The 26,519-nt window shown below is 41.5% G+C and overlaps 2 protein-coding genes across 17 annotated transcripts in view; both read left to right on the top strand.

Moving 5' to 3' along the window:
- Positions 1–9,807, top strand: part of CHD9 (chromodomain helicase DNA binding protein 9) — a 312,438-nt gene extending 302,631 nt beyond the window's left edge. For all 14 annotated transcript variants that reach the window (XM_075008394.1, XM_075008399.1, XM_075008398.1 and 11 more), the window contains 2 exons: positions 3,320–3,424; positions 6,403–9,807. In XM_075008394.1, the coding sequence (XP_074864495.1) occupies positions 3,320–3,424; positions 6,403–7,251 (954 nt within the window). In that variant the 3' untranslated portion in view covers positions 7,252–9,807. The remainder of the gene's footprint in view (positions 1–3,319; positions 3,425–6,402) is intronic.
- A 13,263-nt stretch (positions 9,808–23,070) lies between these two features.
- RBL2 (RB transcriptional corepressor like 2) overlaps positions 23,071–26,519 on the top strand; it is a 95,630-nt gene continuing 92,181 nt past the window's right edge. For 2 of the 3 annotated variants that reach the window (XM_075008471.1, XM_075008472.1), the window contains exon 1: positions 23,071–23,376. In XM_075008471.1, coding sequence (XP_074864572.1) covers positions 23,191–23,376 — 186 coding nt within the window. In that variant the 5' untranslated portion in view covers positions 23,071–23,190. The remainder of the gene's footprint in view (positions 23,377–26,519) is intronic. The other variant, XM_075008470.1, reaches the window with a different exon arrangement.

Genomic DNA, 26,519 nt, shown 5'->3' with positions numbered 1-26,519 from the left:
CGGGCTGCATGCGCTACCTCATAGCACAAACAGTGCGCACTAGGACAGCGCATGCACAACCCCACTTAATACTGCTATGGAAAAGTCTCCGAGCTATGGTGCTGGGCAAGCCCAACACCTACCATGGAGCATCCATGGGGGGGGGGCCGCATCTTGAAGAACCCTCGTTACAACATGAAGTGAGTAACTTCTCTTTTTTAGTCTCAAAAGATAGTATTGTGTGTTGTCTGATCAAGACTAGATCTCAACACTACACTTACCTGTGTTAAGTATATCTCACAAATACAGCTTGGTATTATAATGTTACTGTTTTGACATTGAATGGTATCCAAGATACTAAAGTTCACACCAATATTTAGAATAGAAAATAAGTGTGCTGACGGTAAAGCATCTCTTGGCAAGTGTTGGGCATGACTTTTGCTTTCAAAGACAAATCTCAGTGGCTTTTGATGGGTGATGCAGATGGAGGTCTTAGCTGGTAATTAAACAGAGAGAAAATAAACAGAAGTCCAATGGGAGTGTATTATACAGCTACTGGAAGTGATTCCTTAGTTGTGATTGTTGAGAATTGTGCTGTCAGCCAGTTAACAATTTTTCAGATGACAATTTACTGTTGTATGGAATTTTCTTTAATAAAAGGTTCACCAACTTTTCCAAATCAAATGCTTGAAAAATATCCCTTTGAAGTTTTGTCTTGGTTTACATACTTTTTATTTATTTATTTATTTATTTATTATTACTACTTGGGGTAAACCACCACAAACTCAAGAAATTCTGAACTTCACACATACTTTCTATTACATTTTAAACAAACTATTTTGAAGGTTTTAAAAAGTAATTTAATAGGTTATCTTGTGCTGAGACTACCCAATAGACTTGCTCAAATTTGTCAACTCCTTTTGTGTTCATTCTGCATTCTGATTCACCAACATATCTGTTATGAGTCCATTTGGCAGGTTTCATAGCAGGGTAAAGGGAGCTGTTCTGGTGGAAATATGAGGGTTGCTGTAGGGATGAGGAATTGCAAACAAATGGATCAAGGTTTGGGAAAGGCATGAAGGAATTTAGCTGGGTTTTCAGGAAGGGCAACGTGCAGGAGAACAGAGTGGGGGTAACACTTCTACATGTGGCAGCATGTTTGGAGTAATGAGAATTCCTGTACCCAATGAAGCACTACTGTTGAGAGCCCTTCATGTGCTGTTTCATCAATGCACAGATACTCAGCTTCTCTAGTACTGCAGCCTTGGCTCTCCAGCAAACCAAACATCAGTGCCAGGAAAATGGAGTTATGCTGCACATAAATATTAATGTGTCAATGAAGCACTTTCCCCAGCACAAGCTGCTGGCACAGTGACACTCTTTACTACAAACTGTAGTACCACTGTAAACTGCCTTTCCCGTTACTTTCTTTCCATTCCATTTCAGGTGTTAAATGATGATGATATTGACAGAGAGACTAAGATTGCAGATAGAAGAACATATAGTGGACGAGCAAGCTGGGTTCAGGAAAGATAGAAGTACCATACACCAGATATTGGTACTAAGATTGATAGCAGAGAAAGCTCGATGAAAGAACAAGAACAGCTACACTTCTTTTGTCTATTTTCAAAAGGCATTTGATAGTATAGCTCAGAAAGTGACTTGGGTGATGTTGTAGTCGTACGGAGTGGATAACAGACTGATACAGTTGTTGAAGGATATCAGTGACAATTCAGAGGCAGCAGTGAGAACATGTGGGGAGTTGGGAAGTTGGTTTAGAATGAGTAGTGGTACAAGACAAGGAGATCTGATATCACCAAATATCTTCATCACATATCTAGAGAGAGTGATAGACAAGATCAAGGAAGAAGTAGAAGGGATATCTGTGCATGGGAAAAGAATTAACAACTTGAGGTTCACGGATGATATAGTTATCAATGAGGAAGATGAAGAGAAGCTAGCGAAAATGGTGCAGGTGGTAAACGAGGAAGGGGGTGCTATGGACTGATTATGAACATAGATAAAATAAAAACAATGGTATTTGGAAGAAAAATCTGTGTAGCTGGGACTGAACTAGAGAACGTAGAGAAGTTGACGTATTTGGAGAGCAACATAACATATGATCTAGACTGTAAGAAGGAAATAGCGACTAGTGAAAACAAAGAGCAAGTTTGAAAACAATGGATAAGAGCTGGAGAAGCAAAGCGATTAGCATAGGAAGGAAGCTGAGCATCTTGAAAGCATGTGTATTCAGCAGCATGTTGTATGTATGTGAGGCATGGGTGATAACAAAAGATTTGGCGAGAACAATATTGGCATTCAGGGGGAGTTGTTACAGAAAGATCCTGAGAATAGGTTGGATGCAGAAGGTCACCAACAAGGAATTATATAGCAAGATAAAGCTGAAAGAGAACCTACCACAGATTGTTATACAATGGAAATTACAGCTGTTCGGGTGTATTTGCAGAAAGAACAACGAACGAAAAATCAAGACCTTGGTGTTCGGCATAATGGACAGTTCAAATAGGAGAAGCGCACCCCACAGAGAATGGGTGATAGAGTAGATTGGTGCGGAGCTAGTCTAGAAAAGCTATGCCACTCCACACTGGACACGGAAAGATGGAAGGAAATACTGAGAGAGGCATCAGACACCGATGGGCACTGAGTCCATGGTTGTTGATGATGATGATGTGAAAAGGGGGAGCTGTTGATGGCAATTTTCGATGACTTACCCAGTTCTTTCTTTGCTTATTATGGTTTGCTTGGTGGGATATGGGGTTTAGCAACTTTACCTAAAAATTTAAATTTTGATTTTTGTGGGGGGGGGGTGGGCTGCAAGAAAATAAATAGTTAACCCTGCCAGAAAGAGCAACTCTTATTAAACAAGAAGGATACATTTTGAAAAGCTGATTCAGGGGAGATAGGGTAGAGCTCATTCAGCAGCCACAAGATAGGAAATTTTTAATAAACAAAATCAGGCTATAAATGTTTCTTTTAAAACTTTGGCACCTCTTTTCACATATTCATTAATAGGGTGATGTGTTCCAATTTCAGTACACTTCTGAAATGAATCCTGGCATTTATACAACATGTTACAATACAAAGATTGTCTCATATTGAAGTTGCTATATGTGAGTTTGCTAACTAACATCTGGAACAAATTATATAACACCCATCTTGACAGAAACAAATTACAAATGTGGGGTGCAGTTTCACTTTCTAATGCTGTCAGTTTGTTTGATTTTTTTTCCTCAGAAGGACATAAGTGTAACCAGAATATCAAACCAGTAAAATCCAAAGTAAATTGGAAATGCCGCTTCTCAAATATTTTATTTTTTAGGTGGGAGGTGCTTTTGCTCCACCACTGAAGGACTTGTGCAGATTCTTGAAAGAAAATCCTGAGTATGGTGTAGCTCCTGAATGGGGGGATGTTGTGAAACAGTCTGTGAGTATTTCCAGGATGAATAGAATCATTATCTGTGCTGTGAAATCTGTTTTTTTTTTAAATTCTTTTTAGAGAGAGACCGACCAATACTACCGTTAGTTTCACATGCTTAAGTCAGGCAACTGTAATTTTTTAATGTACTTTTTAATAAAATTTTAGGAAAATTTGCCAGTCCATTCACAATCCCTTACTACCTATCCTTGGCCATCAAAATAAAATTACTTCCCCTAGGAAAGTAAGTAAAATTTTTGAAGGTTGATTTAATGGTAGTAGATATGTAAATTAAGAGTCAGCTGTTTATTAAAATAGCTATTATATTCTGCCTTTGATTTTCTAGTTCAGAACTGTACTGTTAGGTAGATTCCAAGTGTGAGCAAGATTTATGTCTGTCCTTGTTGAATAGAACAAGTGTTAAACAGATACAGATTTACAGTGACCAAGTTTTTAAAGTAGGCATTATAAATTAGATTTATGCCAAAATATTTTAAATTGTTTATGCCCATCTTCAAAATTAGGACTTAGTCTCCTGAATCAGTTGGCACTTTAGAAAATGTTATCCTAGTGTCTTGTGTCCTCTGATTCCCAGATACATGGTTTGCATTTCTCTGGCCTCATCTGTGCTGTTTCTTCTGCTTGATTCTGAACTTCTGCTTGTGCTGCTAGAAGTATGTGACAGAAGGAGCATGCTCCCCAGTGCCACTAGAGCAGCTTAATGCCAATAGTATGATGCATCCAGTGTATATTTTTCCCAGGTTGGGACTTCATTATCTAACTTCGAAAAATATGTATTTATTGCAACCCTTTCTGCATTGTAGAATAAATTTTTCAAATATAGTTCACAGAACTGCATTTTTAGCTATTTGGGGGCACACAGTTTGCATTCACCTTTGGAGATCAAATAATTATGCATGTGCCAACATGATTTGCTAAATTTAGACATGGCATATATGTCAGTGTACACACAAAATTTGTGTCCCTAATTCATGAGGCCACTTACAAATGTTCCTGTTTCTGTAGAATTAATAGGGAATATCCAAATTTCATGGGACACATGACACAGAAGGAGGAATCTACAAGATATTTTTATTTCTGCAATGAAAAACAACCCCAAAAAGCAAATCCTGTTGTCTGCAAAAAGTGACAGTGCAGTAGATCAATGTTTCTCAACCTTTTTTATAAAGGCCTCAAAATGTTGAATCACAAAATCCTACTCTTGGGAAACTTAATTCACCTTTCCACTCATGTCTTACATATAGATGAAAATAATTTCATGTGGTAATACTGTGAATTCTGGATATGCTCCTGCCACAAATAGTAGGCCTTGTACTACATTTGCTGTACACAGTCAGCTTAAAGCAGAACAGTTCATGGTTTATTTTAGGTTATGTATTTATTTTAGGTTTCTGCAGTTAATTATAAATTCTACAGTATGTAACAGTGATATCTTAGTTAACTCATCTAATTGCTACGTTAGCTGGAAGTTCTGAGCAGTTGCATGAGTGACCAAGTAATTTATAGTGCAAGTTGCACCTTCCTAAACTGTGATTCTGAGTCTGGCAACATCCCATGGTATGGCAGGTTCATGGATGTTCCTGGGTTAGAGAGCCCCAGTGGCTGGGACTCTGAGAGCTGGAGCCACAGCAGTAATGGCTGGGGACAGAGCTAAGGGCTCGGCAGGGCTGGGAGCTGGTTCCGTGCCCAGCCACAGCTTCCACAGCCCTAGCTCGCAGCCGTTCAGGGGAGCCAGGAACATGGTAGGGAAGCCAGAACCATGGCAACCTGGCAGCTAGCTGAGCCATGGCTAGGGGCAGGGCGGCCCATGTGTGACTGGCAATAGGGTGGGTGTTTACGGCCAGAAGTGGAGGTGGTGGAAGGCTGGTGGGGCCAGTGGCAGGGGACTTCCCTGGTCCAGCAAATTCCCTCGTTTGGGACTGGTCAGCTGTCAAGACTGCCAGACCGGGGAGGTCCAACCTGAACTTCCTGACTTTTTCTTGTTGTTATAGCAAGCATATAGCTACATTCTATTCTGGTTCATACTGCCAATAGATTAGGTATCACAACAGTAACTAGGAGCAGACCAGTGTAACAATGCTTACTGATATATATGAAAATTGAATTTACCCTGCAGAATTTTTGAACGGTAAACCTCAAACCAGAAAGAATAGAGCTTGATTTTCAAATCCTTCATTGAATATGAAGGCTGACAGTTCAGGCTAGCTTTTTTTTTTAAACTCAGGGCTCTTGTATACTGAGCAAATTTTATACTGAGTTATACTAAAATTTGAATCCTGTGCTCCCATATTTACATTCAGTTTTCAAGGCAGAACTGTTCTTTAATTGTGCTCTGGTGTTCTTTCTAGAGTCCTATCTTACCACTAGATAAACTCACATAGATTGCACTTATGTCACTCAAGGCCCCAAGAGAAGTGTCTTGGATTTCAGTTTACTTTACCTTCAATCTTTAGTAGTTTGTGTGAAATGTAAGGAAAGAATTTAATTTCAAGGAACAAAATAGATATTAGAATTAAAATGTTCACAGATCATGGCTCCAAGTGAAAATGCACAGTTGTTTTTCCTGTTAAACTAGATAGCTCTGTTACCTTTGTAATCATAGTAACTAGGCATTTAAAAAAAATCAAATTATCGGAATCTGGAAATTACTAGATGCTAAATCTTAAATTCAGTTTATGTAGGCCCAGTCCTGCAATAAACTCTGTAAGAATGGTCTTTTTGGCTTCACATGGGTATAGAGCTCATTGATGGTTGAATCTTGAATGAGGTACATTTTGATCTATGCTGTCACTTCCCAAACACCAGGAGTTACCTGATAAATCAAACTGCTGTGCTAAATTTTTAGTTAAAAAGAATGGTTTGGGGAGCTATTCTTGAGTTTTAAATTTTAACCATCATACCTTTAACCTTATCGTCCCGTAGCATCATTAATTTTCATATATTAATATAGAATATATCTGTTGCAGGGATTTCTTCCTGAAGGTATGTTTGACCGTATTCTTACCGGGCCTGTTGTACGAGAAGAAGTAAGCAGAAGAGGGAGGCGTCCTAAAAGTGAGATTGCCAAAGCAACAGCTGCAGCAGCTGCTGCAACAGCAGCAAATGTTTCTGTCAACCCTTTGCTAGCCAATGGATTACTTCCAGGAATGGATCTCTCTACTCTTCAGGCCTTACAACAAAACTTGCAATCGCTGCAAGTAACAGCAGGGTTAATGGGAATGCCTGCTGGACTAACTACTGGAGGAGAAGCTAAGAATATGGCCACCATGTTCCCCATGCTGCTGTCAGGAATGACTGGATTACCAAACTTGCTGGGTATGGGAGGACTCCTAACACAGTCTACAGAATCTGTTTCAGAGGATAAAAGGGGAAACGACTCAAAAGAGCCTGATGTAAAGAAAGAAAGGACCGAAAAACAACATGCAGATAATGGTGGTGAAGACTCTGTGTCAAGTTCTCCCTCTACATCCTCTGCTGCTGCCAACCCCTTAGCTCTTAACCCATTACTTTTGTCCAATATACTTTATCCAGGGATGCTTCTCACTCCAGGCCTTAATCTTCATATCTCAGCTTTGTCCCAATCCAATATTTTTGATGTACAGAAAACAGAAAACAATGACACAGGCTCAACCAAGCCTACAGAGAAAAAGGAGGAAAATTCTAGGGTTAGAGATCAGGAAGACAAAGGGGGAACAGCGCCAAATTCTCATAATGAGAACAGCACAGATGAGGGTTCAGAGAAAGCAGATGCTTCATCTGGATCTGACAGTACATCATCTTCATCTGAGGATTCAGATTCTAGTGATGAAGACTGACCCCTGCCTTTATACTTAAATTATGAATTGATTTTGAATTTATTCTTTAATTATTGCATTGTAAATAACCCAGTGTTGAGCGCATCAGATGATTTATTGACTGAACTTTCAGTATTTGTTTAGAAGTGCAAACTGCTTTCAGAGATGTTTTGCATGTAATATTTCTTGAAGTTCATAAGTTTCTGAACTTGTATGTACTATCAATACACAATGGTGTAAAATTACAACAAATGGCATAATTTTGTTGGGAGGTTATTTTATGAAAATAATGCTCAGTAAGAGCTGTATATTTAATATATTTGCAGTGAACACAGAATATTTTAGGCATATTATTGATTTAATTTGAATATAGTTTTACAGCCTCCTTGACACTTATAATTTACAGATCAAGACTCAGCAATAATTTGGGCAGCTAATGAATGTCATGAAAGCTGTAGAATCTACATCACCATCCATTGCTTTAATTACATGAAAATACTCTAGTGTTGCAATGCACTGCTGTTTCCAATTCAGGTACAAGTGTGTTTAAAAGGAGGAAAAAAAGTTTCCCAATCAGCCAGTTAAACTGGCTACCTGTTACCTCAGCTGAGTTAGTTTAGAAAGTTTACATTGGTTTCTGTACTTGTTTTCAGGTTTTGTTTTTCGTTTTGTTTTTAAACACACCCTCTATCAGATCATATTAATCAGGCAACCTATAGGACTGTTTTTTTCTTCGATAACAGTAAAGGGAAAGACAAAAATAGTCCTATATCATTCTACTTTGGCACCACATAGAACTTGTTCAGTTTAAACCTTGCAAAGTTTTGGGCTCTCTCTGCAGAAATACAGTGTCGTGATTTGAGGAGTAGTAACCCCAAAACTCAAAAAAGGCAAACTCCATGAAGTGCCACTGGAAAGACATTTCAACACCACATACTTCATGTAAAAATGTTTGTTTGCTTTGTTTGTGTAGATTTTTATTTGTGTTTTATGTAACAAAACCTCCTGGGATTACCAGATGGTAATGGTAAAAAAGAATATTGATCATTTTAAACTCATTTTGAGTTCAGACTTCCCTACAGGTTTAAATATGACTAAATACAAAATGTTACCCAAAATCATTCTTGAGGTTGTAGTTTATGATGCTGAGTAGCCCAATTTAAGGGAAAAAAGAAGCACTTTGAATAGTAGAGACAGATAAGTTATTCCTGAAAATAACAGGGCATAAGACATCTGTTCAAATCCAAATCCTTAGAACCCTTTACTGTGTAAAATCAATCCAATATTTGATGTGTGATATGATTCCTCTTTCTGCTGAAGCTGCTATTACTCTTACATGGTAGAGGCCCAGATTCACATTTAGATGTTTGAATGGAGATTTCAATTGACCTTACTTGTCTCATTTGTGGTCCAAGAATAGGCAACTGCTCAGAGAGACTAAATACAGGTACTAGAAGAAGTCATTGGGAAAAAAAGCTTTTTCAAAGGGATGAATTTAGAAAAATAAACTTTGTATATTTTGGTATCATTCTGTTGCTCGCTTTTATAGTAAACAAGACTTTGGGTTTGTTTGTTTTTTGTTTTTTTTACAAGAACATCTCCAAATACATTATAAGTTTCTATGTGCAAAATAATTAGCCCCATGATTAGAAGCAGTATTACCTGTAATTACACAATTATACAAGTCCCATTTAGATTGTGCTGGTTACTGTATTTTCCCACAGTAGTATTTATTCTGATTTTTGGCCTTTCATGCAGTGTCTTAGCAATAGTGAAAATTAAAACCTGCCAAGAGAAGGGTGTAGCAATTCTTCATCATGAAAGGATGTATTGCATATATAATATTTTTGCCCTTTGTAATATAGCACTTTTGTTTAAGTAGGATGCATCTATGAAATAGCCAAAGTTTTTCAAACACAGTTACTTAGTTTTCTGATGGAGTATTTCAACAATAACCTTTCCCCTCAAAACAAATACTAAATCTTGTGGCTAAAACCTAATTTATATCAAATTTATGAAATAAAGTATTTTCCTAATTATGGTCAAGTGAGTTTGCTTACCGTTCCAGTGATTCTTTCTGTGTAATAAGGCAATTACAGTTTCAAATAAGTAAGGTTGAGATAGACTTGAATATAATGTATTGGATTTATTTTTAATCATTATCAGTTGGAAGAGGAAAAATGTGTCCCACTATCAGCTAAAAAATATGCAAATATGGTTGTGTAAAGTTAAGGGTTGTAAGGAAACTTCAGTAGATTTACACTAATTCTGAAGTTACAGTTAAAAGGATATCCAAGGTGAGACAAAATGTGTGTTGGTAGTTACTAAAAGAACTTTAGCTGTTACTGCCTTGTATTTCTATCCCTTGTTCCAGGCTTCATGATACAAGTCTTAGTCCAGTTTTTCTTTTGGACATTGCAATATTTGCCAGTTGTGTTCTGTGTAGTCTGAATTTGCTTTCTGTAGTTGAACAAGCGTCCTAAAAAAGTCATTTGTAATTTATTGAATTACTTTCTATGATGTTCTATAGAGGAAATGGAAGTTTAATTATTTTTTATTAAACATATTCTTTGACTACCCTGATGTGAGCCTTGATACATAATAATTTTTAATATAAATGCAAGTTAAATTTATACCTGTTAGTAGTGTAGGTGAAGTTGTTAGTAAAATTCCAATATGTTAATATACATATTAAAATGCATTACAAAATATTAGACGTGATGTTATTCAAAGTTAAGAAATCAAGAGACGATCAGAGAAATGTTTTCATATAACTATGTACCAATTCTGTGAATTAGTTAATGCTAATTTTGCTAGTGTTCTTGCTTCTAAAAGAATCCATTTCATCCTATTTCCTGTAGTAGTCATATGGGTATTGTTCTGATTCTACCAGTGTTTTTTAGATGGAGTATTATAATAAGATAACTTGCTGAACCAAGAACAGGACAATTTAAAATTGTTACTCAAAAGCAAAACAATTTTAAGAAAGTTATTTTACCAAAAAAATGGCAATTTTAAAATAGGATATAGACACAGACAACTGGAAGGCACTACTTAATCTTATAGTATTTAATCTCTAATTTTTATGAATTTTAAGGGAAACTAACAGCCAAATTAAACCTCTGATCCTGTCAAAAATAAACCATTAATAGCCACATAATCTGTGAAATATGTCATGTGGTATTGTTGGTAGAAAAGAGGTATTAAGGTTTACGGCCAAAATTTGATTTCCTTTTAAATCATTTATTTCTAGTATAGGAAAATATTAGGCCAGAAGATGGATGTGACTGGGAAAGCCATAATAGCTATATTTAAATATGTCTATCAATCTGTTTTGCTTTTTATCCTGTGTTCCCTTTTAAATACTTGTCTAAATCTTTTGATTATGTTGACAGATGCAACTACTATTGCCACCTTTAGTTTAAGCCAGGGATTCTCAAACTTTATTGCACACAACCTCCTTCTGACACCAAAATTTACTATACTGCTCCAGGCATGGGACATGGAAGCCTGAGCTCTCCCAAGCCCCACAATCCCTGGTGGAGTGCCAAAGCCAAAGGGCTTCAGCCGGAAGCAGGTGGCCTGTAAACTTATCTTGCAACCCAGGGCTGATGCCCTCAGGCTTTGGCTTCAGCCCTAGCACTGGGGCTTGGGGTTCAGCCCTTGGCCCCACCAAGTCTAAGCCAGCCTTGGCAACCCCATCAAAATGGGTCGTGATTTGCAACATACGTTGAGGTCCTAATCTACAGTGAGAACCTCTGATTTAATCATGCAGGATAAACTTATTTTTGTACCCTCCCTGGAGTTCTGCACTGTGTTGTTTTAGTCTGCTACGCAGTTCTTACTCACTGTTGGTTCTCTGGCATCTATTTTATCTACTCTCATCTGAATCTTCTCTTTAGGTTTTGAGTGTGCTCTCTATGACCCCTTTTGCAGATGACTGTATAGGTAATTAATTTACATTTTAACTTTGGAGATCTTGCAGAAGCTCTGATAGCTTTCTTTTTAATTCACAAGGCATATTTGAGAATAAATTGATACATTTCAAAGCAGCAGATAAATAAAAACATATGATTTGTTAGCTATAAATCTTCTTTGGATGTAATCCTTTCAGATCTCTCACAAGTTAAACTAGAGAAGGTTCAGTATTTGAAAGAGATTTCAAAGGCACATAGTACAAATTACGTAGGCCATGTTATTGGTGATACGGTGAGTACCTCTGCATTACAGCTGGGACCAAGTTTCCCATCTTGAGTAGACAGACAGTTGCTGGCTCTTACTGAGCTAATCTACTAAAAATAGCATCATAGTGAGGGGTGGAGCACACTGTCTTGGGCTAATTGTCCAAGTACATCTCGAGGAATTCTGGATGGGTTTGCACTTAGATGGCTAGCCCGAACTGCCCCATGTTCTAATACACTACTGTTTTTAACCTGCTAACTTGAGCATAGCAAGCATGTCTATTCAAGCTGACAAGCATACTTGGCAGCTGCAGTGTGTATGTACAGATGAAATGACAGTCTTTTGTAAATTGATACTGAAACTAACGTCCTAACTAGAGCCTCAGGAAGCAGAGTGCAGCTAGTAAGTTGTGAATATCAGTGGTCAGTCTAGATTCATAGTGTTTGGTGTACCAGATGAGTTTTTAAATCTGTTTTGTCAAATTCTAGCCCAGGAAACAATGCTACCTAAATTCTCCATACAATCTCAAATGAAGATGGTCGTCTTTTCTTGTCTGCCCTAAATTATCAAACCAACACTACACTGTCAAAATGATGTTTCATCTTAATATTGCCTGCATTTAAGAGACAGATTAAATGATCTCTGTGTATGGCTTATGTGTCTGTGATATTTTATAAGGCACTTTGGGATGTAATGTATGTATGTAATACATTGCATTGTATACTTTATTATTAAAGATTGTGCACACTAGGAATTTTGCACTTTGCAGCTGTACCACAATTAATGTAGAAAATCTGCAATGGTTTTAAAGTAAGATTTGCAACACTGCAGTTTACCCCATATTCAGATTATACAGCGTTAGCTGTAGTTACATCAGTGCAATATTTCTTAATGTAGATGATCATGGATGGCTGCAAACAGTTCTTTTGATTTTGTAGCTAACACAGTAATGTGGTTTCAGTAAGCAGGGAAACATTTTTTGTAACAACCTGAGAGGAAAGGACTGAAAAAAAGTTTACCTAAATTGAGACACCACAGATAAAATTATTTCTGGTGACTAAATGTTTCTTACGAAACCAGTTTCAATTACAATTTCCTTGAAGAAGCAGAAGTTGTATATTGCAATTAAGCACTGCTCATATTTCAAATAATGGTTACAGTGTAATAATTATATTACAGATATAATTCACACTTTTAAGTATTGAACCCGATGTTAAAGTCTTAAATGAAAATATAAGAATTACAAGGGCAAGTCATAAGAGGGTTTTCAAAGGGTTTATTTATGCATTTATGCACCCATGGGAAAATCTTGGGCTACGGTTACACTACAGCAATCTCTCTACAGGCGTTACTGTCAGAAGAGATGTTCCAACAAAACTTCTGTAGGAAGGTGGCATCTACACATAAAAGTGTCTCGATCTTGTGATCCGCTCTGTCTACACAGCCTTTTTTCAACAGTTTCGGTTGACAAAATGCATTTTGTGTGTAGATGCTCCTGAGCTTTTTCTACAAAACTTGCTGTGTAACTGTAGCCTTGGAGTGTAGCACAAGAGTTTTGGGTCTGCAGGAAATCATTTGAATTAGACCAAGTAAGCACATTGAGACAGATTGTACGTTGCCTGTGTTGATGCATTCCAAGGGTAGGCAGAAATGCAGAAACGCAACTGGTTGCCTAAGGACGGTACCCCAATTTTGAATTACCGAAGTGCATTGTACTCCAGATGCACTTCCCCTGCGCTGCATGCTGCTGGGACATGTAGGAATTGGCTTTGTCGGCACTTAAGTCCTCTGAGAAGACACTTATGTGGAGGTATCCCTGAGTGAATATGTGTGAGGAATTTCCACTCAGGCAGAGTAAAAGGAGCCAGTTGAAATGGAGAATCTGTCCTAATAACTGTGTTCTGTCACTAGATCCTGTTTTAGTGCTTGAATAAAGGTGGTTGTGGTCTGCTCTCTAAAGACAAAATCCTATTGCAATCATGATAATATATAGTTAAGCACTTGGAGATGTGAGTGGCATGAACAAGGGCACAGATGGGTGGGCATAAGGGGGTTAGATCTTCAACCAAGTCAAATTGTGAAAGCTCTGACTGAAGTCAGTGAACTATGATATTTACCTCAACTAAGGATCTGCTCCCTGTGCAACTATTTAAAATTACTGGTTTTGAAATTATGCACAGAATTAAAATATACTTGCCAGGAAGACAAGAGAATTTCCGTCAAGAGTTAACAGTTAAAGGAACTTTCCTCAACTGAGTTTGATTGAGGTGATGTGGGCTGATGAACAAGGAGGTTATGGAGGTAAATATCTACATTGTGAATAATTTCTCTTCCCTGGAACTGCAGTGTCACTTCTGTAGTTTTAATTTGGAATAAAATTCAATATTGTGGACTCTACTTCAAACCAATTAGACGATAACTGAAAACAAAATTACCACTGTGCAAGAGCATCCTCCTCCATGACTTAGAATGAATTAGAAACTGTGGAATGTCCGCCTAGCAAGAAAAAAGTAAATTTAAATAAGGGAGATTGAGACTAATCTCCTTCTGTGTCTGTCATTGTCCTGAAATCAGGTAGCCTTTGCCTCATCTCTGCTTTCCTTCTTCCAGTTCCCCCAGAATGAAGGATGATGGAAAAAGAAGGAAGTCATACAAGAAGGAATTGAAAAAGAAGGAGGAGTCAGAAATCACAAGTGAAAGAGTCATTCTGAGTTTCTTCTCTGAAAGAACTTGGTTCCCTGCCTCACCTCTCCGACTCACCTCTGAGCAAGGTCTAAGGGTGCTGAACTCATGTGAGTGCCCCAGGTAAGATCTACATTGGGCATCCCTTTTACAGCTCCTTTCATCAATGAAAATATTTGGTGTCCCCCGCCCCCGAGTCTATCACTATTCTGTGTCTAATAGTAACAAAGAGGAAGCCGTGCTAGTCTATACGCTATCAAAACAAAAAGCAGTCAAGTAGCACTTTAAAAACTAGCAAAATGGTTTATTAGGTGAGCTTTCGTGGGACAGACCCACTTCTTCAGACCATAGCCAGACCACAACAGACTCAATATTTAAGGCACAGAGAACCAAAAACAGTAAGCAAGGAGGACAAATCAGAAAAAGATAATCAAGGTGAGCAAATCAGAGAGTGGAGGGGAAGGTCAAGAATTAGATTGAGCCAAGTATGCAGACGAGCCCCTATAGTGACTCAGAAAGTTCCCATCACGATTTAAACTATGTGTTAATGTGCCAAATTTGAATATAAAAGCCAGCTCGGCTGTTTCTCTTTCCAAAACGGTGCAATAATTTCTCTTCAGTAACACACATACCTTTAGGTCATTGACAGAATGCCCCATTCCATTAAAATGTTGACTAACTGGTTTGTGGATCTGGAGTGTTTTGATGTTTGTTTTGTGCCCATTGACCCTTTGTCTAAGGGAGTTAGAAGTCTGTCCAATATACAAAGCATCTGGGCATTGTTGGCACATGATAGCATATATGATGTTAGTAGAGGAGCATGAGAAAGTGCCCCTGATTCTGTGAGTAACCTGGTTAGGTCCAGTGATGGTATTTCCAGAGAAGATATGTGGACAAAGCTGGCAGTGGGCTTTGTTGCAGGGAAAGGTTCCAGGACTGGTATTCCTGGGGTATAGACTGTGGCTGTTAGTGAGGATCCTCATGAGGTTGGGAGGTTGTCTGTAGGAGAGAACAGGCATGTCACCCAGGGCCTTCTGGAGTGTGGCATCCTGATTAAGGATAGGTTGTACGTCTTTAATAATTCGTTGCAGTGGTCCGAGTTGGGGGCTGTAGGTTATGACCAGTGGTCTGTTCTTGGCTTTTTTGGGCCGATCTTGGAGTAGCGGGTCTCTGGGTATTCGTCTGGCCCTGTCGATTTGTTTTTTTACTTCTCCTGGTGGGTAATTCAGGTTTATGAATATTTGGTAAAGTTCTTGTCGTTTTTGGTCTCTGTCAGTTGGATCAGAGCAAATGTGATTGTACCTAAGAGCTTGACTGTAAACAATGGATCTAGTCACGTGTGCAGGATGGAAACTAGAAGGGTGTAGATAAGTATAGCAATCAGTAGGTTTTCGGTACAGTGTGGTACTGATCAGGCCATCCTTGGTTAGTACTGTAGTGTCCAGAAAATGTATCTCTTGCATGTTGTAATTGAGGCATAAGTTGATGGTGGGGTGTAGATTGTTAAAGTCTCTGTGGAATTCCTCTAGAGCCTCTGTGCCATAGGTCCAAATCATAAAGATGTCATCAATGTATCTTAAGTAGAGGAGTGGTAATAGGGAACGAGAGCTGAGGAATCGTTGTTCCAGGTCAGCCATAAATATCTCAGCATATTGTGGGGCCATGTGGGTGCCCATAGCAGTTCCACTAATCTGGAGGTATAAATTGTCCCCAAAACGGAAATAATTGTGTGTGAGAACAAAGTTACAGAGGTCAGACAACAGATTGGCTGTGGTGGCATCAGGGATGGTGTTCCTGATTGCTTGTAATCCATCTTTATATGGAATATTAGTGTACAGAGCCTCTACATCCATTGTGGCAAGGATGGCGTCATCAGGAACTTTTCCGATGGATCTCGGATATAGCTAGGACCCTATGCCACCAACGCTCCCAGCTATATCCGAGATACCACCGACTTCCTGAGGAAATTACAAAACATCGGAAAAGTTCCTGATGACGCCATCCTTGCCACAATGGATGTAGAGGCTCTGTACACTAATATTCCACATAAAGATGGATTACAAGCAATCAGGAACACCATCCCTGATGCCACCACAGCCAATCTGTTGTCTGACCTCTGTAACTTTGTTCTCACACACAATTATTTCCGTTTTGGGGACAATTTATACCTCCAGATTAGTGGAACTGCTATGGGCACCCGCATGGCCCCACAATATGCTGAGATATTTATGGCTGACCTGGAACAACGATTCCTCAGCTCTCGTTCCCTATTACCACTCCTCTACTTAAGATACATTGATGACATCTTTATGATTTGGACCTATGGCACAGAGGCTCTAGAGGAATTCCACAGAGACTTTAACAATCTACACCCCACCATCAACTTATGCCTCAATTACAACATGCAAGAGATACATTTTCTGGACACTACAGTACTAACCAAGGATGGCCTGATCAGTACCACACTGTACCGAAAACCTACTGATTGCTATACTTATCTACACCCTTCTAGTTTCCATCCTGCACACGTGACTAGATCCATTGTTTACAGTCAAGCTCTTAGGTACAATCACATTTGCTCTGATCCAACTGACAGAGACCAAAAACGACAAGAACTTTACCAAATATTCATAAACCTGAATTACCCACCAGGAGAAGTAAAAAAACAAATCGACAGGGCCAGACGAATACCCAGAGACCCGCTACTCCAAGATCGGCCCAAAAAAGCCAAGAACAGACCACTGGTCATAACCTACAGCCCCCAACTCGGACCACTGCAACGAATTATTAAAGACGTACAACCTATCCTTAATCAGGATGCCACACTCCAGAAGGCCCTGGGTGACATGCCTGTTCTCTCCTACAGACAACCTCCCAACCTCATGAGGATCCTCACTAACAGCCACAGTCTATACCCCAGGAATACCAGTCCTGGAACCTTTCCCTGCAACAAAGCCCACTGCCAGCTTTGTCCACATATCTTCTCTGGAAATACCATCACTGGACCTAACCAGGTTACTCACAGAATCAGGGGCACTTTCTCATGCTCCTCTACTAACATCATATATGCTATCATGTGCCAACAATGCCCAGATGCTTTGTATATTGGACAGACTTCTAACTCCCTTAGACAAAGGGTCAATGGGCACAAAACAAACATCAAAACACTCCAGATCCACAAACCAGTTAGTCAACATTTTAATGGAATGGGGCATTCTGTCAATGACCTAAAGGTATGTGTGTTACTGAAAAGGAATTATTGCACCGTTTTGGAAAGAGAAACAGCCGAGCTGGCTTTTATATTCAAATTTGGCACATCAACACATGGTTTAAATCGTGATGGGAACTTTCTGAGTCACTATAGGGGCTCGTCTGCATACTTTGCTCAATCTAATTCTTGACCTTCCCCTCCACTCTCTGATTTGCTCACCTTGATTATCTTTTTCTGATTTGTCCTCCTTGCTTACTGTTTTTGGTTCTCTGTGCCTTAAATATTGAGTCTGTTGTGGTCTGGCTATGGTCTGAAGAAGTGGGTCTGTCCCACGAAAGCTCACCTAATAAACCATTTTGCTAGTCTTTAAAGTGCTACTCGACTGCTTTTTATTCCACGTCTATGTTCTTCCTGTAACCTCTGCAATTTTCTTCTCTGGATAGTTCTCTGAAAATATCCACGCAGTGTGCAGCGGCAGTCAGTAAAGCAAACAGGATGTTAGGAATAATTGAAAAAGGGATAGAAAATAAGACAGTATCTTACTTCCCCTATATAAAACTATGGTACACCCACATCTTGAGTACTGTTTGCAGATGTGGTCTCCTCACCTCAAAAAAGATATATTGGCGTTAGAAAAGGTTCAGAAAAGGGCAACTAAAATGATTAAGGGTTTGGAACAGGTCCCATATGAGGAGAGGCTAGAGAGACTGGGACTTTTCAGTCTAGAAAAGAGGAGACTGAGGGGCGATATGATAGAGGTATATAAAATCATGAATGGTGTGGAGAAAGTGAATACAGAAAAGTTATTCACTTGTTCCCATAATATAAGAACTAGAGGACACCAAATGAAATTAATGGGTAGCAGATTCAAAACTAATAAAAGAAAGTTTTTCTTCACACAGTGCACAGTCAACCTGTGGAACTCCTTTCCAGAGGACGCTGTGAAGGCCAGGACTCTAACACAGTTTAAAAAAGAGCTTGATAGATATTTGGAGGTTAGGTCCATAGATGGCTATTACCAAGGGGTAAGGTATGGTGACTAGCCTTTTGTTGGAGGCGGGAGATGGATGGCAGGAGACAAATCGCTTGATCATTGTCTTCGGTTCACCTCCTCTGGGGCACCTGGCATTGGCTACTGTCAGCAGACAGGATACTGGGCTAGATGGACCTTTGATCTGACCCAGTATGGCCGTTCTTATGTTATGATTGCAGGAGATGACACCTACTTTATTTCCAAAAGCTGGGAGTCTGTTGGACAGTGGCTCTCTTCCTCCTCAGGCTCTTTTTTTTGCAGTTCATCTGTAGGTGCTACTGTGCTATTTCAGCTGTTTTCTGCTACTTTATCACAATTGCGTCTGTTCTGACAAAATAAATGGCTACAGCTTACCTGTGCACACTTGCAAACGCAGGATGCCTAGCGCTGCATAATTTCACACGAGAGAGCAGTTTTGGAGGGTCATTTTCTTAAGAAGCAATAGCCCTTCCTCAAAGCTAATCATCGTGTTCTCCTCGTGCTCTGCTGATAAGGCAGCCATGCTTCCTGTACTTTGTTTTAAGTGGAGAAGGCTCTTACTACAGACAGAAAGGGCACTTTCCAAACTCATCCTTTTAGCTAATTTTTATTCAAGGATTTACCAAGACTGTTCTGTCGTCCATGGCCCACCAGATTGTGCCTCCAGTTTTTCTCTAGTCTTAAAATTGGTTTAAGATATAATTGGAGATACACATCTCTTCGAACTAGAAGAGACCTCAGGAGGTCATCTAGTCCAGTCCCCTACCATCTTGGCAGGACCAAGCACCATTCCTGGCATCTATTTGTCCCAATCCCTAAATGGCCTCCTCAAGGATTGAACTCACAGCCCTGGGTTTAGCAGGCCAGTACTCAAACCGTGTCTTTTAATCAAATTCATTAGCCTCCAGAAGCTGACTGGCACTGTTGCACCTGCATCCCGACTGTCTGCCACTTGCAGGAGCCAGGAAACTGACCAGCGCAGTAGCCCTGGTCAGTTTTCTGGCTCCTGATGACACTGATGCACCTTTCTCCCGGCTCCCCGCCACTCGCAGAAGCCGGGAAACTAACCGATGTGGCACCTGGCTCCCTGCTCCCACAAGCCAGGGGCAGCAGCGCTCATGTTTCCTGGCTCTCCCAAGCTGCAAGGACCTGGGAACCAGGCAACAGGGTAAGCGCTGCTAGTGGTGGGGGGCATCTAGCAGGGCCAGAGGAGGGAGGGCACCTAATGCAAGACTGAAGAAACCGTGGGATAAGTTCCCATAATGCACTGCTGCAACAGTTGATGTTTGCCATTCAAGTGTGGCAGCACTAACTCAATTTTGTGTGGACTTTGTGGGAAGTGAGGATACTCAAATTCAAATTTATAAACCTCAGCATTATAGAACTGAATTTACCTGGTAGTGTATATATAGCCTTTGTCAGGAACAATTCAGTTTGCAACTATTTCATTCAAAGTGATTAAGCTTCAGGAAGTGAAACCCAAGAACAATGTGATACATGTAAATATCAAATTTATCAGCTCCCAAAGTTTCCATCCGCCCACTTCGTAGTCTTGTAAGAAACGTCATTCCCAGGGAACTTTCTGGGCTGCAAAGTGTATTATTACGTATATTGCAACAGCATCTGGGAGCTTTGTGCATATGTATCTTGATTTCTGTCTCTTAATATTTTAAGGGAGACTCTTTAGTGGAAATTATCACTAAGTATATTTATCACTAGATAATAAACTGATTAAAATATGCAGAATGCTTTGTTCTTGAACAATATCGTAGTTTAACTGGAAACTCATAAACAATTGCCCCTGGTGCACACCTTTCTGGCAGGTAAAAGCTAGCTGTGTAGACTGTGCTTTATTTAAGATGACTCCATTTTTAGACCTTATGACAATATTTTTAAGTGACTAACTTTCTAACTCTGAGGATTTTATTTTTGCAAATAGTTACTGCATAATTTTTAGTAAGTCCTCTTGTACATGTAGGGCCTAATCCTGCAGAGAATTATTAATGTGCTGCAATTTATGTATTGTGTGAGTAATTCCAGTGACTTTAGTGGGACTGCATACAGAACCCGATCTTCAACTTGTTTAAACTGCTATAGCTGTGCTAAAATGAACTGGACTATGTAAATTAACACAAATTAAGGTCCTGATTCTACAGATCCTCAAATTGAAAAGGTTTAGCCACTTTCAATGGTCAGAGCAAAAAAGTCAGCTTGCTCATACTGCGGGGGAGGGAGAATCACCCTAGTCTAAAATCAAGTACGGAAAATTTCAGTTAGGAAGGAGAAATTTTCAGTGTGTTATGAACATATGCATATAAATAAGGCCAACGAAAATCTTACTGTTCTGTTTTAAAAGGCAATGCTCTTTCCCCATTAGTCGTATTTTAAAGTAAATTTAATCTGAACTTCCAACTAGTCTATTATCAATTAGCCTGTTAGAGACTAGTTTTGTACAGTTTCATTCAGCTCCCACTGAAATGAATGGGATTCTGTTCCTTGACTTCAGGGAAAATTGGATTGGGCCTAAAATACTATTGACATTAATGACTGTTGGTTAGAATCACAGTAAATGTTAGCAAACACTGCCATGTAATCTTTCATGCTCTTCAGATTAATTCTCTGTTGCCATCTAGTGTTTTAGAGTAGATAAAAATGTCATGTCCTAGTTAGTTCTTGGAAAATAAAGTGTTTCAGGCTACACAAGTCACCTTTCACTGCTTTTCAGTTTTACTCTTTGGCTACGTCTATGCTAGAGAGTTTTGTTGGAAAAACTGATGGAGCATCCACACACAAAATGTGTTTTGTCAACAGTGCGTCAACAAAAGTTGGCACTTTCCCTGACAACCTTCTACCTCTCCCAGATGAGGAAGAATGCCTTTACAGTCTGTCAACAAAAAACGCTGTGTGGACGCTCTAGGGGCCCTTCTGTCAACAGACAGAAGGCATCTGATTCACCAGGCACCCCTGTTTACTGAGCTTCCAGTCCGATGTTCTGTCGAGAAGGCTGGACAGTCCAGCCACACTCTGTTGACAGAGTGGATCGACAGATCAATCCGCTTTGGTGTATGGTCACAATCTGTTGACAGACATTTTGTTGGAAAATCTCTTCCAACAGAAAAGTCTCTCCACAGATGCTTCAAGTGTAACCAGAGCCTTTATGTATAAAATCATCCCCAGTAGCACTAACTACTTTTGATGTAGACATGAAATTTGATTAGTACAAGACCAAAGAGAGACACCCTTCACAGCAAAAGTTCAAAATGCTTTCTGCACTTTCCTTGATGTTGAATTAAAATTTCATTTGTACAGAACTTTGAGGGGTCTGTTCAATTCTGATGTCTATTGTTGGGGAAAGGAACCCTGATAGTGGATTTATTTTATGTGGCCACTTATCCCATGAAAATGAAGACCTACCAGTTCATTTCATACTGACTGACAGTCTATGAACAAACAGACTGAAATCAGAAATCAGATTCCATGCTCTTGTAACTCCAGAGGCACTGAGACCACTGACAAGGGAGAGTGAAGTGTCTGTTCTACGGCCTTCGCTGGCACCTTTTAGTTCATGTGGTAGAGCACAGGGCTTTAGCTCCTGAGGTTGCAGGTTCATTCCCTCCTACCACCAACCTAGCTGCATTGGTCCTACACTCTGGTACTGCCAATAATAGCAGGTCCTATTCTTTATAAATAGAACATCAAATTCCACTGGCTTATTTCAACTTAGGTTGATAGATTCTGAGTTTGTGTTTCTCAGTTTTATGTAAATTAACTTTTTATCTAATTGAATGACTTAAAATAAAGGTAATTGTATTGTGGTTGTTACCTGTAGATCTGAAAGTATTTAGTGAACATCCATTAACTTCACAGAGCCCTGCAAGGTCTGTAAAAGTATAACTTCTTTACTGGTAAAAATTGGGTTAAGGAATTTGTAACTTGTCTAAACTTACAAAGCATGGTCCTGACACAGCCAGGTGTAAAACCTAGGGGTGGAGATTCCAAAGTTCCCGTTCTAATCAGGCAAGAGACCGACCCGCGAACTCACAAGGAACTGGGCCGGAAAGCTAATTGGAATCCAACCCGTTCGCTCCACCCAGACTTTCACCATCCCCACACAAAGTGTCAATAGAACATCCAGCTTCATCCCTGGGCTGGGAATCTGCGGTGCAGACATGATCTACGTTTCCACGAGAAAGTGCCGCCCTGCCGCGCAGGGGCGCTGCAACGATTTGCGTGCCGAGAGCCGCCGAACCGAGCCGAACCGTAACTCCTGCAGCTGACGGACGCCATTTCCACGCGGGCGGGCCTGCGGCGGACAGAGCGCCAGTCCCTGTGTCTTAAAGAGCAGCGCCTGCTACTTAAGCCGACGCTCTTCTGCGCAGGGGGCGCGGTCGGGGAGTTGTTTGGTGTCCCCGCGCGGTCCCGCTGTCCCGGAACAGCCCAGACACACGCTGGAGCAGGAAGTTAAACGGCAGTGGGGCCGCCACGTGGCCTTTGCCGTCACATGCGGCCAGCAGAGTTCTGGCAGGAGACGACTAGTGGGATCTGCCGCCATTCTCTGCAGCGCCTGAGCCACGCCGCGGTGCATGTTGGGGGTGGTACTTTTGGCTGCCGGCCGGAAGGGCGGGCTCGGCTCGCTGACTTACGCCACGGAGGCGCCGTCGGAGGAGGAGGAGGCGGACTGTGCCTATCCGCCACGAGCCTGTTGATTGGTACAGGCTCCCCCGCCTGTCCAATGAGCGTGTAGGGTGGGGCAGAGGGCGGGGGCGGAGCTCGGCGCCGGGGTGTTTGCATTCGAACGCAGCTTCCCAGCTCCGATCCGGCGCAGGCGCAGTGTGCGACAGGCCCGCGTTGCCCTCTAGTGACTGGGTAGAGGATGCCGGGCGAAGAGGAGGAGGAGGCCGAAGCGGGCGTCGGGGGCGCCGCCTCCTCCCCCGCGGCGGAGGAGTGGGGTACTCGGCAGCGCTATGAGGAGCTCTGTAGCAGCCTTAACATGGACGAGCGCGCCCGGGCCGAGGCCTGGCTCAGCTACCAGGGCATGAGGCGTAACTACACCCTGGAGGTGAGGGGCGGCGAAGGGGCGGCATAGGACTAGCCGCGGGGAGGGGGTGTTCCTGTGAGAGGCTCGGCCCAGACGCGGAACTTGCCCCCTTCATTGTTGCCTCTGCGACCCTCCTCTCCAGCGCCAGGAAACGGCTTAGTAGCGCCCCGTGCTGCGAGTCCTGAGGCCCCGCCCTCTACCGCCCCAGGTTGGGTGATTTTAAGAGGATGTTGTTGTTTGCCCCGTGAGGGAAGGAGGGCTGGAGTCCCCGCCCGTGAGGGGTTAGCCGGAGCGTCCCGCCTTTTCCTGATCGAGACCGAACCCAGTGCAAAGCAGGATAGTTCTCACCAGCTCTTCCGAAATTACCAGGTGTCCATTTCCGCAACATTTCTCAGCCCCCAGAAATTCCATAAATGGAGCCGAGTCTCTTCTTCGCTTTTTAACAACTGTTAGCAGTAGCCGTAGTAGTAAGGCTCTTCCGCTCCTTCCTCTTGGAGCATACGCCACTGACATTCACCAGTATCCCACCTCTAAGCAATCTTTGTTAAATAGATAAGAACTGAAGTGACTTTCCACAGCTTTGCTGCTTTTATAAAAGCTAAAGAGGAATATTTGCTGGTGAGTGAAGTGTTAGTATAAATAACTAAATTTAGGTAACAAAACTAAAGTGATACGTTGAAGGTAGTGGTTCGTGGTCTTTCTGTTGTGTCTTTTGGCTTGCTGCTTTCAGAATTCTGTACTTCTGTGAGCCAGTTTTAGAGATACGAGTGGTAAAGCCTTTTAAATCTAAAGGAGAAACAAACAATATGGGTTTTATTTTCAAAAAATGTGTGTACAGTTTGCTTACACAACTACTGTGATTCAATTTAAAAGGTAGTATATAAACCTACAAATATTGGGGTATGAATTGGTGCCTATTCATACAAACATCTGATGTGTCATGATAACAAAAGAAACTCTGTTCCGTCTAGCATATAAGCAGGCACATTCTTCAGCATGGACAGGTTCCAGAAAGAAAACACAACTTTTAAATTTGATCCTCCAAAAAAAAAATGACAGTGAAGAAAAGTGTTAATAACTATATCAACACAGGAGCTCTCTTTCGAAAGGCTAAAAATTGAATGACCGCAATCGAAATCTAGCCTTTCGAAAACATGCAAAGATTGCGCTGTTCTTTCAAAAGAGAGCATCCACACGGCTACAAGCGCTCCTTCGGACTCTGCTGACTCTCAAACGACACAGCTGAAAGGAGATTAAGTTTGGTGTTACAGCCTCAATCAGGAACCTTGGGGCCATGCCCCCAGGGATGACACCCACCCCACAGGGAAAACACAGGCATAGCATCCATGGGGTATTGGGGGGGACGTGGGTTCCCTGCCCAAGTGGGACTGTCCCCAGATGCAGTCCATCCCCACCTACCTCTTGCTGTGCATGTGGCAGACGGAGCTGTCCACAGCTCTGAGTGCTGGCTGTCACCAGAAGGCGTCATGGTGTGCTATGGGCCACAGCACTCCAGGATGTCTGGGTCTGGACTCCTAGACCTGTGTGTGGCCTGCTGGCAGCTGTCACCCCAGCCCCACTAGCCGGAGTGCATGCCCCACCATGGATGTACCATCAGGTCCCTTGACGAGCTCCGGTGATGTGTGGCTCCCGGTCACCCGTCGGGATGACCAGATGGGCACATTAATCACAAAGTCCCCCTTCTCACTTGACCACTCCATGGTGGTCCTTTGGCTCTAGCTCCCTTGCCTGGCTCCTCCTGGGCTTCTTCCTTGGGCTGGTGTATAGCCATGTCCCTGATATATAGCCATATATATATATATATATATATATATAGCCTATAGCCATGTCCCTGGTGGCAGGGAGCTGTCCCAGGGCCCCAGGATGGAGCAGAACTCCTAGTAGTAGGGGCAGGTAGAGGGACCTGCCCCTGAGTGCCCGCTCTCATCGCAGGCCTGGGCATAGCGCTGCCGGAGCTCTTCTACTTTGCTCCAGACTTGGTCGGGAGTATGCTTGGGGTGTCCCCCAGGTGCTGAGGCCATCGGTGAGGAGGCCGAATGCCACAGTGTTGTGGTGCTTCACCTTCATCTCCCTCAACACCACCTCCTCCTTCCAGAGTCCCAGGAGGTCTCTGGGATTCCTGCGGTAGGTGGCTGCTGCTGGCCATTGCTGTGCAGCAGTGTTCTGGGGGCCAGCATGCTCTTTCCTGCCACAGGATTTCTGGATCCATGGAGCTTTAAGAGCAGCCAGATGCAGTGATCATAGAGCCCTGCTGCTGTGGGCCAGTGCATCTCTGCGCTCCAGCTGACCGGCACCATGACAGATTCCTCTTTCAAAAGAGGAGGTCATGGAGCATCTACACATACTTTATTTCAAAAGGGGGTGCTCCAACTATTACAGGATTGGGGTCTGGATTTCGAAGTCTTAGCCACATTCCTCCGATTTCTTTCGAAAGAACACATTCATGTAGATGCTTCCTGCATTCTTTGAAAGAGGGCCTGTATTTTCGAAATTAAGTTCATGTGCAGACCCAGCTGCTGTATCTATCTTAATACAATAAGATGGAAATCAAATATATTTACATAATAAATTCTAAATTTAACTTACAGGCTGAACCTCTGTCATGGGGGACCTGACCCGATCCCAGGCAAGAGAATTTGCCAGACGACGGGAGGTCAATATTTTCTAGCACATTGCTTGCACTTCCACTGTTTACTGGGCTGTTAGAAGACTTTTGCGGTAAATTACAGCTAAAGAGCGGCACAGAACACTGAGAGCCTGGACTGGTGGCTACAGACAAACTTTATGGAACCATGGGAAGTTTGGCCACACCCATAATGGGTGGTCATCCAGCTAACTAAAATCATGCCAGAGCACAAGAGTTTGCCGGACAAGAGGGTTCCAGATTAGAGAGGTTCAGCCTACATATGCAAAATATATTTAAAGTGAAATTAAGATTACAAGCACTCAGCCAGCTCCTTGTGCTTTTTGCGCTCTGCCACCGTATGAGAACTTGATTCCTGTACTCAAAAGCTTGCAATACTAGCTTCCCTTATGTATATTTTATAAGTCAGTGTTTTAAAAAAAAATCACCAAACCACACAAACTGGAAATCCAAAAAAGCTGAGTTAAGGGGACATTTTCTGCTTCTTTTGAGGACCTTG

The sequence above is a fragment of the Carettochelys insculpta genome, chromosome 14, assembly GCF_033958435.1.
Source record: "Carettochelys insculpta isolate YL-2023 chromosome 14, ASM3395843v1, whole genome shotgun sequence".
Classification (NCBI taxonomy): Eukaryota; Metazoa; Chordata; order Testudines; family Carettochelyidae; genus Carettochelys; species Carettochelys insculpta.
This window is presented reverse-complemented; position numbering and strand designations above follow the sequence as displayed.